At 41.4% G+C, this 12,919-nt stretch overlaps 1 protein-coding gene across 3 annotated transcripts; it reads right to left on the bottom strand.

Annotated features, from left to right (window-relative positions):
* Positions 1-728: 728 nt before the first annotated feature.
* Positions 729-12,905, bottom strand: pum3 (pumilio RNA-binding family member 3). Of its 3 annotated transcripts, none has more exons than XM_035392158.1 (18): positions 12,810-12,905; positions 12,190-12,421; positions 11,571-11,759; positions 11,208-11,346; positions 10,688-10,763; positions 10,123-10,216; positions 9,957-10,023; positions 8,720-8,894; positions 8,260-8,363; positions 7,319-7,397; positions 6,976-7,074; positions 6,209-6,262; positions 6,024-6,104; positions 5,421-5,563; positions 4,431-4,653; positions 3,692-3,779; positions 3,016-3,106; positions 729-1,339 (listed from the first exon to the last, which is right to left on the bottom strand). In XM_035392158.1, the coding sequence occupies exons 2-18, from the start codon at positions 12,317-12,319 to the stop codon at positions 1,213-1,215; spliced, it is 1,959 nt and encodes a 652-aa protein (XP_035248049.1). In that variant the 5' UTR covers positions 12,320-12,421; positions 12,810-12,905; the 3' UTR covers positions 729-1,212. The 3 variants fall into 3 exon arrangements, with proteins under 3 accessions (XP_035248049.1, XP_035248048.1, XP_035248050.1); XM_035392157.1 differs by having other exon boundaries at positions 12,694-12,814; XM_035392159.1 differs by lacking the exon at positions 12,810-12,905 and adding an exon at positions 12,657-12,798.
* Positions 12,906-12,919: the final 14 nt, after the last annotated feature.

Genomic DNA, 12,919 nt, shown 5'->3' on the forward strand with positions numbered 1-12,919 from the left:
TACAACTCTGTTGATATTCAGTTCATCAGATCTGTAAAAATAGCAATAAATGACCTGGGTCCATATTCAAGAAGCACATCGAAGTAGAATTGCCCTGTTCATATGCTATCCTAGTCCATTATGAACTAAAATGTGCAACTGACCATAGACCAGCAGTCATACTCTGATATGCTTTATGAATACGAGCTGAAACTTCACGTCTGAAGAGATGAGATTGATTGCAGACAGAATTATCTGGAGAGCAGGCACATCTGCTGATATTTTGATGGTAAAAACAGAAACACTGCTTATAGGGATTGCACTTGTTAGGGCAGTAATCGATCTTGGGATTCCTCTGGAACGTTAAAACCACGGCACGTATTAAATCAAATCCCCAAATTACTGTGACATTGGCATTGATAATCCTTTAAAAGATTAGATCTCTACGAAGCTCTGTGGAGAACTAAACTGCTACTAGGCCGGGGGCCCGGGGAATCTATGTGGGTCCTGGAGGGGATTGGTGTACTACGTTAATACTACAGTGAAGATGCTTCCATTGACTTCTATTTTGTGACAATGAGAGAGTATTAATCTCATATGTGCATGTTCCAAGGTCATTTATAGCAAGACCGAACCAGGATCAAAGCTCAGTGGTAACAACTGAAATGCACAGTCCATGGCAACAAGAAAAAAAATATATATCAGTATATCAATGATGCAGCACCGAGATCTTGTGAATGGAACACACACATTTTTGATTTGTTTTTAATCTGCTTTGTCATGACCACTTTTGAGACTGTCAAAACATTAATTCACTTCTTTTAAATGCAGAAAAAAAAAAATCTGGTGACCATCTGCCCCAAACTATGCACAAATTACTCGCTGTATCCTGAGCAAGTCTACAGGACAAATATGGCAGTGGTTGCAAGAGTATATGATTGGTACTATCATTGCCCTGTTAATACAGTCACCCCATTGTTTGAGGCAATAATCTTTTGCAAGACACCAAATATTTTCCACATCTTTTATATTTAAACGTTTGCTTTACAATAGACACAAGTTTCAGCAATTTAGACATCCGGAAGCTGCAGACAAGCCTGATGCTGCATCATCATGACTGTATAACCTTCAAGTATAAAAAGAAAGGTAAATGTATGCTACGCCTCAGAAAATCTTGGTAAGAAAACCAGGTAAGAAAATGTCTGCTTTAAATCTTGTGGGGAAAAAAGTCTATTAGGCCAGTTTTTCCAGCAGAGCTTCCACTCCCTTTGAGTTCTCAATTTTCTTCAGCTCAGGAACGATGGACTTCAGCGCACACTTCAACTCGTCTGCGACACCCTTGTCTGCACTCTGGAGAAGACTGAAGAAAAAAAAAAAACATTTAAGGTCAGACGAGAGGAACAGCGAAACCTACTTTTAAAAACTTTTTGCAGTGGAATTTGAAGTTGGGGAAAAGAAAAAAAAAGATGAGACCTGGGGGAACAAATCAAGGTCAGTCATGGTGAACAGCCTACTTTGAAAAACTCCACTTAAGATTTTTTTTTTTCAGTTAAACTACAGTGCATGGTTGCTAGGCAATTCACCTTACCAGCCTAGCTCCTCTCTGTTTCGTTCAAGTTGCTAGTGTTGGTCCACCTTGGCCACAAGCTGAATATGGATTGGCCTGCTGATTCAATATGTAATCATCTAACATGTTTACCACACTAAAATCAGCTCTTTTTTGATGACTAAATGGTATTAGCATGCTAGCATATGCCATCTTCCCATGAAACTAGCAATGATGACTAGTTATCAAGGTCGAGCAGTTTAGTTCAGCATTTAGCTAAGCTTTCCTCATTTGTTTTTAACACCTCAATAACATTCAAATTCATTCGTGCATTGTACCTAGCTGCTGTGATGCTGCTTACTCCTTGAAGAACAGCCAATTCTACTATCCTGGTGAGTTCAATGCCAAATATTATGGAAGGTTTGCATATGCAGACATAAGTTTAATCGTTCAATACACAAACTGACACTTCTTCTTTACTAGTGTAAACATTTTAATAATTATATTTAGATACAGATAATTACAGATGTCTAAGTAAATAATCATCAGTTTTAATCCTTTTATTACAGTCATATAGCAACCTTTGTCTACTTCGAGCAGCACATTTTAAAATGACCCAATTAATTTTTTTATACCATAAATAATAAAGCATAAACATTTATATGGAACTCACTATAATATCTGTAATTAATTCTATATTTTACATACTGGTTTAGCCAATAAACAGTATATTTCTCAATGCCGTTGTTTGCACATTTTAATGGAACCCGAAGGAAACAAAAACAAAGACGTATTGAAATACTTTTTTCCCTTAAGCTGACAAATCTCTTGCTGCTTAAAGTCTTACAGAGATTAGACCCAGCCAAGCACAGAGAGGAATGGGGGAAAGGAAGGGCATGATATGAGAGAGATATTAAGAGAGAGATGTTTCAGTGACATCTCTCTCTCATTCAGTGGGAGAGAATGAGAATCCCCAGCTTGCTGCAAACTCAAATATGTCAGTGCCAGACTAGCCACTGAGGAATACTGAGCACCGTGGTTTTATTTAGGTGACGCAATGGGGTGGTGACTACATGATGTGATGGGTGTGTTTTTTTTTAGTTGTTCCAAAAATTAGGACGCTTACAAAAAACTAACAGGAAACTCTTGTCCTTAACTGTATGCCATCACTTGGATCTGCTATAGTTCTGTGTTTGTACTCTTAACATCCACTATTATTATTATGATTTTTTTAAAATATCATTATTATCAGCATCATCAACATGCCCTGGGGTCATCTGCGATTTTGACCTTTCTCATTCTTCTTCGCTCCAACCACAACTGCAATCAACGCAGTACCATCTTAAACGGTGTACACCATGGCCCTCTCACAAAGCTTTAAATTCATTATTCATTTTGCATAAATATGTAAAAAGGGAGAAGTGGTCAAAACAAAAAAAAAAAAAAAACCCCATCCCTCAAACAGGCGACGTGCGGTCAGGAGGTCTCACCTGCAGAGCACGATGGCTCCTCTGTTGACGGACGCCCAGGTCTTCAGCTTGTCCAGGCCCACCTGCTCCAGCAGAACCCTGGCGAAGCGCTCTGTGGGGACAGGCGGGGTTAAACAGGGACGGGGACCCACCAGCGACGGGCAAACACACACTTAGCACGTATACAAATAAACACTTCCAATACAGTCAAAACGGTCAAGGTGTAGTGTAGGTTGCTTTAGAGGTGGCATAGAGCCGTATCAACCTGTATAGCGTGAAATATACACGAGAACAAAACGTGCTTTAAATATATGCATTTGCAATACAGCCCATTTAACCAGAAGACATCTGATTATTTATTCATATGGCAATCTCTCAGAAGAGATGATTAAAGCATTGAAGGATCTCAGGCAAGAGCAGGAGGCATCCTGCTGGGAGCAGGATTAAGAAAACAGCCCAGACCGCTGCTTTTAATGACGGAGAGGAAAACCTCTGGGTCAATTCATATTAACGTCTTATAGACTTAGCTCCTTATAGAAGATCAGACCAGAACGGAGCCAAAGACGGAACTTCTGGTGAATCTGGGATGGTCAGGGTAATTATGCGTACCAGGGAAGCCATTTTAAATCTGTCTGTAATCTAATATCATCCCATAGACGACCTCCCCAGTCCCCTGCCGCGTGGAGGCGAGCACTACCTTCTCTCTGGGCCTCCTCCATCTTGGCGTCCTGCTCGATCAGCCACTTGAGCACCAGGTGACCAGCGGGGTGCTCGGCCATGTGCAGCTGCAAACAGGGGAGGGAAGAAACGATCACTGTAAAATATACCAACTAAATAAATAAAAAAACACCAAGCAAAAAAACTGTTCTAAAGTAGGACTCGAACACCAGGTCAAAAAACGGAGCAAAGACTCCAACACAGAAAAGAACAGAACAATGGCCCTTTCTTAAAATTACATACTGATGACATAAGTGCAAAGCAAGGGGAGGAAAGGAACGTTGACTATAAAAGAGAATTACATAAACATTTTTCAATACATTGGAGCCAGAGAAGGACAGAAATTGTTATTTCTACAATAAATATTTAATTTATATTGTTTTTTGTGCTACTGAAAGGACAGAGATGCAATTTTGTGATTAGTTCCGTTTAATCAGGAAATGGGGAGGACTTGGGTATGACATAAGCACACACAATAAGAGCTCTTGCACTGAAGAGTTAATCGCTGGAGATAATGTTCTGCAATGAAGCTGGGGGCCTCCTGAGACATTTAGGGACCGAAACAAAATCATGGTTAACCTGGTTAACAAACTAATCAAAATCAAGAAAAGGGACATGGCAACCCTGACATAATTAAGGCCCAAGCTTCTGTCTCCGAACACCCTTCTCCTCCTCCTGTTCTGGAAAACAGGCGCGAGACGGAACTTTCCAGGCCTTACCTGGCCCTCCGCTCCGCCAGGGGCGAACTCCTCGGTCGCCAGGTCCGCCACGGCCTGCATGGCGGGCCGCAGGTCGCCCGTGGCCGCGCCCAGGATGTCACTAACGACGACGCTGCTGGCCTTGTCCATCGCCATGGAGCGGGCGTTGTCACACAGGTGCTGCAGAAGGGGCGGGGACACTGCCTCCAGGAGCTCCCTGCGCCGCACGGCCACGTCCTTCTTACTGATTAGACAGCGGAGAGAAGCAAGACTTTAACACGGTGGCTTAAAGGGGAACTCCACCCCAAAACAAAAAAAAAAAAAACCCCAGCATTTTAAATGTTGCTTCCTGCGCCTTAAGAATATGGCATTTCTTAGGCATTACATATAATGATTTGTAATAATGAAAATGTTCAGACCCCCACCCTAAAACTGTCACCTGGGCATAACACCTCCCCCCTTTACCCCATTGTAGAGAATAGATTCAGAAGGCTGGAGGCTGCAGTTCAAAAGAAGCTGAAATAAGACTTTCAGTTGTAATGGTGACTTCTGATATACCAAGAAAATTATAGACTTCACACCATCACACAGAATTCTCAGATTCAAAAAAGGACACTCGGTTAAGTTATTTCCCAATGCTTACTTCACCAATAATGGTCTTTTGCAGATAAAATACTGAATGAAAACAGGACGAAGTGAAGAAGATGGGACCAGGTGCACAAACAAGGTACATCATTTTTTCCAATATATTTTTAATAGAAACTGATTGACTTCCATGACTGATGTTTTTTATAGAAATGTACTGGGTAATTTCAGCCCTTTGGGTACAGTGGGCATGCCAAATCTAGATTCAATATTCAAATATCTTTTTAACACAATATTAAAATAAAATCGATGGTGCAATTGATAGCCCTAGTGTGCAGATCCAAAGAATTCAGTAACTGCATTTGGGAAAGATCCTCACTAAGTGTACACAATGATGCTCTCGCAGTCTGGCAGTGAAGACCTCACCTGTGCGCGTTTCCGTCCCCCTTCTGGAGCACCTGGATGATCTCCGGTAGGAGGTGGGCGGGGTCTCTGGGACTCAGCAGGTACAGGATCACCTTCTTCCCGTACTTATTACTGATGACATCAGACAGAGATGCGACGATCTCCTGTGGGGAGGGAGGGAGGGAGAGAGAGAGAGAGAGATGTTTCAGGGACAGTGAACTGCCAATGAGGGATGCTGTAGCTCATGGAAGCCCTGTAACTCCGTGTTGGGACGTTAGTGATATAAACACTTTGTTCATCTTCCTCCCGCCTCCCTTCTCCCAAAATATAAACGCTTCACTTGCGTTGGCTGATTGAGCTGGGCTGATTGTGATGGAAATTTAATACACATAAAAACAAATGCACTGATTGGCTGGACATTACGGCTCAATGCTGACCAGGGTCTTTTCTAAAGCCTGCCACTCGACCCCCTCTCCCCCAAAGCTGAGCAAAGCAACACATTGACGGTCATTTAAAAAAATATATTCCCATGGTTACCAAAGGCAAGTTTTGCTCCATTAAATGTGCCGCTTGCATTGTCATGGCTGCGGTATAAATACGGGGTTAGTCTCGGGGAGCGCTCACGGATATGACGGCCTGCTTCACCAGCTTGGTGTCGTCGATGCAGTCGAACGCGGCGAGGAGCACCAGGTGCGCGTACTCTCCCTGAAAACGGAAAAGAACGGAAGCATTTAGAAGGATTTCAAGTTTGGACACCGGAAACACTTCACACTTATGACTCGGTTCCATGAGAAACAAATGGGACGTACCATAGCAAACTTCACCATGTATGTTTTCATGGTTTTTATAATGACTTTTCTATCCTAAAAAAAGAAAAACAATGAATTAATGCACAAACACGCTTGCACATATACAATAATTAAGCCCTATTCAGAATAATTAAATATAACAGGTAGATATCTAGGTCACCCCCCAGCCCCCAATGGTGCATCCCTTGGGTAAGGCAGCTGGGATTAGAAGTTTTTGGACAAACTCCTTTTATTTAGAAGATCTACTTCAAACCTGAGAATCTCACGTGAGTTAGAAAGGCTTTTCTTTCTGCCAATAAATCGATACACCTCTTTTCTACAAAAGAGACATCGTAGGTTTCCGGCTCAGGCTGTAGATTTATTAGAGAAATAAGAGCATTATATAAAAACCATGATAAGAAAACTAATAAAAACCAAATATGTGGGATTATAAATCATTTTAGTGGTGACAGATCCATGGATTTCTGTGTGTCAGAGACCAGCAGAGATTGAGAATCTAGTATAATAGATTAAATAGTGCTTTTTGTGTCTCTTTATGGGGGCACTCAGCATGCGAAATTGCACAATCCCCACACAGTAAGCATTAAGTTAAATGATGCTGATTGTGGCTTTGTGTCACTGGAATAGGTTTTTGCTTCACTGCACAAAGTCACGTGTCAATCATGTTATATTCGGTGCCGGTGAGCCTCTGAAACACTAAAATTTTAGGAGCTGGCAGATTTTCCCCGATTCGCCGTGTGGGAAGCTCCGTAACCGTGGTGACTCACCTTCGGCGTCCCGTGCCACAGGCAGTGCATGGCAACGCGGGCGCCGTCGTGCGTGTGGGCCATGTACACCACTGCCTCCCGAATCGACTCGATCATTTCCTGCCAGAGAACAGGAAGACATGCGACTGTGGATCACAGTTCATTCTCTCTAAAGCAGAAACTCAGATACAACTAGGGAGAGTCCTTTCAAAAAGCTGGAAGGCTTGTTAAAATACACCAAGAACCTATATTTGATACTGACTCGCGTCGGTTTTTCAGTCACCATTGTGTGTCACTGATAACCATGAGCTTGAGGTTGATGAGTTGTAACTGTGCTTTGATAAATGAAGTTCCGTAAACTTACCGATCTCTGTTTGGGTAGGGCGAATAGGAAGAAGTCCAGGAACACTTTGTGGACCAGTGAATGTTTTATGACTGCCTCTCTGTCAAAAATCAACAGAAATCACTCAATCTCAATCTAGAACAAGGGTGTCAAACTTCAGTCCTGGCACACAGTGTATCCTGGTTTTCAGTTTGTTTCAGCGTGGGTAAATAATTTAAGTCACTGACTGGCTAAAAAGTCCACAGACCTTGTTCTCAACTCTTTAACTGCCTGCAGATTGAAAGGGAACCACAAATACCAGCAGATACTGTGGCCCTTCAGGACTGGAGTTTGACACCCTTGTTGTAAGAAGATGTTAAATTGTCTCATCCCTTTTATATTACCACTCTCTATCTGCACAAACATAGAGGTCACTATCTGTTGGATCTCTCAAGCCATTTCAAACTGACCCTCACACTCATTACACACAAGCTCAGAATCAATACTAATCCTGTGAAGGTGAAATACAGGCCATCGTTTTATTATACATCTTATGAGGGTGACTGAGGATGATTGAACTGAGGAGTTCAATCATTGTGAAGTCTCAAGAGAAACATGGCTCTTATCTGTCAAGGACATGTAAAAAGTACATTGTTTCAAAGCCCAAGCACTGAGACACAATGTTAATTGTTGAATGAAGAAATTCTACCTTGTTGAAAGAGTGCCTCCAGTGCCTACATCTGGCCACCTAATCTTCCACAACATCTCAGAAAACACTTTGCTTCCTTATTCAACTACATTCTCCAGGTTATCATTTTATATCATAATTGAGTACTCAGTTGACCTACCTCATTAAATAAATGTAAATATAATGCTTTTAAACTTGCCTGTGTTGAAAACTCTGCAATGCCACGGTTTATATAGCAGACAGCTCAATTATCCACCGGGGGGGGGGGGGTGCCGTCCCTGTGTTTGATACTCACTTTTGGGCCATGGGTGTGAGGATCTGTTTCATCTCCTCCATAATGCTGTTCTGCTTCTCTGGGTTGCTCTCCAATACTTTGTCCAGTGTGGGACAAACTGTAGACTGGGGTGGGGGGGGGGGGGGGGGGGAGGGGGTGGCGGCAGTACGTAAATAGACAATTTCAGATTACACAGCCTGGTGGAAAATGTAGTCTAGGGGATCTTCAAGATTAATATTGGATTGGATATAGAGTAAGTTAGAAAACTAACTACCCACTAGCCTACAATAGGCCATTATTTGTCAAAAATTAACTTTGCATTTGGACCAAAATTAATGACTAAATGTTAATGTCTTAATTGTAAAGCAATCAGAATTGGTTCCATTAAATGAAAAGCAAGTCACACCCCACTATACTTTGTGCCAGGCATAAATTCTGAAAGACAGGAAGAGCGCCCCCTGCTGGCCAGAGGCCTACCTACCTTACAGACTTGGAATGTGTTGCCGTAGAGCTCCTCAGTCAGCATGAGCCTCTGGGGCAGGATGGCCTTGTCGTTGTAGGCGTACTCCACCACCGAGGAGGCTTCAGAGTGCCGTAGCATCTGCCTCACCTGCCCCTTGAAGGCCTTCATCACCTCCCCCACCTGCTGCTTGCTCCTGAGGGACCAGACAAAGAGAAGGTACAGCCTATGAGAGCACAGCCAGACTGTACACTCAGCTACGAGAGCACAGCCAGACTGTACACTCAGCTACGAGAGCACAGCCAGACTGTACACTCAGCTATGAAAGAGCAAAAATATTTGCATTTTGGAGAGCTCTCTGATAGCTCTGCAATACCCCTGGTGCTACACACTTTCTGCACACTTTGACAGTTGACAACAGGAGAGGAAATTAATCAATAAAGCAAAACACTAGCAAGCCCCATAACCCTTTAGGGTCTGCCAAGCAGTATTTCCTGATTACTCAGGAAAAAGCACATCCCTTTGAGACAGAACTCACAAATTGGGATGTCAAGGACAGAGCAAGTACCTTCAATGATCAACCTTGCAGGAATAACCTCGCAGGAATAAGTATCTCAGAACTGCACAAATTAGAACCTCTGTCCTATAAAAACTATCTCAGTCACGCTGGAAGCAAGCATGCCAGTCAAGAAATTGAACACCACGCAACAAATATGCAAGGCGTTTCAATAATATTGCCATTTGTTTAGGGAGAAAGTTTTGATTTATTGCTGTGGTGTTCACTGTGTATCAGCCAAGATCAACAAAACACAAGCCAAAAGTCTGCTGGGGTCGACCAAAACTGAACTCATTGTCTTCTTCATCAAATGCAACTTTACTCAATTGCCTGCATTCGAGACGCATAGTGACTTACTGTCAAACCAATTACCGCACATCTACATTAATACCACTGTGATGGTTATTGAGCAAAATGATTCATTTACTGTTGTAACCAAATTCAGATGCACTGAGTTTTTCATCACTTAAAACAGCTTTCGCTAATGTGTTAATCTACTGTCCTAAGCAGATACACAGCCCATTTTTAACCTTGAATCTTAATATCTGAAAGCTGCAATAATTTGTCATATTTCCATATACAAGTGTCACTATAGCTTTTCTAATAATGAGAATATATTTTATTTCAATACATTGCAGCATATTCAATTAGTGTGAGAGACACCATATGAAAAGATATAAAATATACGAACCAGATACTTACCCATACATTAAAAACTTCTTCACAATATTTCTTGCATATTTGGACTTGCTAAGTTCAACAAAGTGATCTATATTTAAGAAAAACAAAAAAAAGTCAGATCAAATGAGCATGTAGTGAACCAAATCACAGTATTAGCGCACAACGTTAAGACGAGAAGGCCTTTCACCTTTCAGCTCATCAAACACCTCCTGCCTCTGCTTGTCGTCCCCAAACTGGATGAAGCACTGCAGCACTCGGGTGGAATCGTGTGCAAAGGCGATCTACCAAAGGAACAGATTTTGCAGAACATTGCACAAGATAAATCATCCTTTGACTCTTTCACCCTCAGGTCTCAACCAGACAAAGTGCATCACCTCATTTTCCAAAATGTGCTTTACAATAGCAAAAACATTACAGGCATGTGCCGGTAATGGTAAAATTTGGTGATCCATATCTTACACAATAAATTATGTTAAAGGAAGGGAACATCAGAAATCAATACAAAACTACACAACAAGATTGAATTATTATAATTATTATAATTCCATTTTATTAAAGTATTATAAATACACTAGATAATTATATCATTAAATAATATTACTCATACTACTGAATTAAAAAGATAATCATTACTCGTTTATAACACAATAAAATAAGATTTAGGCTAATAGTTTATTACTGCATGATAAATATTAATTATTTATTAGCAGATTGTCAGAACACTAAATTATAATAAGCAAGTGTATACTCACAGCTTTTACTTTACCATGTACAAGTTCCTGAAGTTCTTTCATGAGTTTGACTCTTTTTGCTTTATCACAGTCTTTCCTGTTTGTGAAAGAGTCATGCAATAGGTTAGCAGAGTGTACCAGTCAAAAAAAGGAATTTTTCCAATATCTTTATCAATGGGCCCAATCCTGACTTAAAATAAGCACACTTAACTCTGTACCCTTGAGCAAGGTGCTTAACATGAATTAAAATCAGTAAAACGTGCAGTTGTAGAAACTCATCATATGTAAAATGTATAAGCTGTGCAAGTAACTCTGGATTGGAGTGTCAGCTAAATGCTTGAATGCAAATGTACAAATCGGTCAGATAGCATCTTGACTACCGATGAGACACTGTCCCCCTATGTAAATCAATGTATACTGTGGCAGACCCTTGTCATTCCCTTCTTGGTGGAAAATCATGTCCACCCATAGTATATAGGTTAAGTATATGAATGCTACGAGAGACGCCTTATATTGCCTCAGAAAGGCAGGAGCCCTTTACCTTCTGACCGCCTCCCATACTTGTTTGGCCCGGCTCACAATTTGGTAGCTCTCTTTCCTCTCGTTCTGTTGGCGGTTCTGTTTCAGCTCCTTCTTCTGCTGTTTGAACTCATCCCATTTGGGCTTCTTCGCTTCAGGACCTGAGGAGACAGACGGATTAAAACACCACGCCATTCGCCAAAGAAAAGCAGTGCTCTGAAGGCCCTTGCCGAACAAGGACGTGAATTAGAAATACACGTCGCTGAGATGACAATACTCTCTGCTCATGGTCTAATGTTAGGAGACTGGCATATAAACCACCAGAGGTAAAATGGTTCTTTCAAATGAAAATCATTGAGCGGGTGTGTATGAATACGTTTCAGACCTTCCTTCTGCTTTTCCTTCCCTTGGGGAAATTTCCTCTTTCCTGAGAACTTTCCATCTTTCTGTTTTTTCTTCAGAAACTTCTGTGGCCCCCCCTTTCCTCCCGTCTTCTCGAATTTCTTCCCCTTCTCTCCTGGGCGGGGTTTGAACGGTCCTTTTGGTTTGCCACTTGGTTTACCAGCTGGTTTAGCTGGAGATGTGGACAAAAAAAGGTTTTTAGAATAAGGGCATAAAACCTTTCACACAACTGTTCAAAGACTCAGTTGTCAAATCAGTTGTCAATCAGAAGGGAGGTCAATGCTGCCTAAGGGTCTTTCACGTTTTTATTTTTATGCTTTCTGCAGTTTTTGTTGACAATAACTTATTTCACCCATGAACGTCTTCACTTCTGGCATATCTTTGAATATTACTTAGCAAGGCATTGCACACGCTAGATATACGTATTCTAAACACTAGTCAAACTCAAGTAAAGCATTTGCCTCGTCATGAATACCAGTCACGAATCTCGTCCACATCCGTCATAACATTACAATAATACATAATGTGGAAATGGAATATATAATGTGAAAATGGAAATGTCCAGGCAACATTTGCGAGGTGTTTGGTAAGAAAGCAGTTACCTTTGAAAGGTTTTACGTTTCCTTTCTGTACATTTTTCTTCTCGCCCTTTGTAGGAAACGCTTTTCCTTTCTGTGCGTACTTCTTATCGCCCTTTGGAGAAAACACTTTCTTCTTATGCTTTGCTTCCATGGTTTCGCACTGTTTAGGAAGGCACGATTTGATTGTAGTTGCTGGCTAAAATTCACACACGTGATGTCATCTGTTGGTGTGATTTTGCTCGCTTACAACCACCTAGAACAGCATGCAACAAAGAAATATAAGTGAACAAACGCTAGAATACAGCAAACAGATATAGAGGTCATCTAAAGCGACGTTGAAAACGTACAATACACGCCGACTGAACAAAGTTAGCTAGCTAGCCTACTATATAGCTAGCCTACTGGCTAGCTATATTCTCAGTTGTTTTACGTTAACAGTGCAGCGAGTAACAGGGTGAACACGGTGCTAAAAAAAACCATACGAATACCTTTCCCTTTTGTTTAATGGGTATTATGTAAACGTACTTAGTCGCCAACACCAGATCTCCCGAACACAACAAATACACGTCTCGGGTAAAGGTATTTACTTCACTCTAGCTAAATATCTTTGATCGATGAAATAGAAAAACACGCTACAATACCTTCCCCATGTGCAAAATATGCAACTATTTACGGCACATCTCCCATCCAATCACTGATGCCGGGTCTGTCGCAAAGATTCTTGGAACGTTTCCGTTAACGACAACAAAGA

Source organism: Anguilla anguilla, chromosome 14 (assembly GCF_013347855.1).
Source record: "Anguilla anguilla isolate fAngAng1 chromosome 14, fAngAng1.pri, whole genome shotgun sequence".
Classification (NCBI taxonomy): Eukaryota; Metazoa; Chordata; class Actinopteri; order Anguilliformes; family Anguillidae; genus Anguilla; species Anguilla anguilla.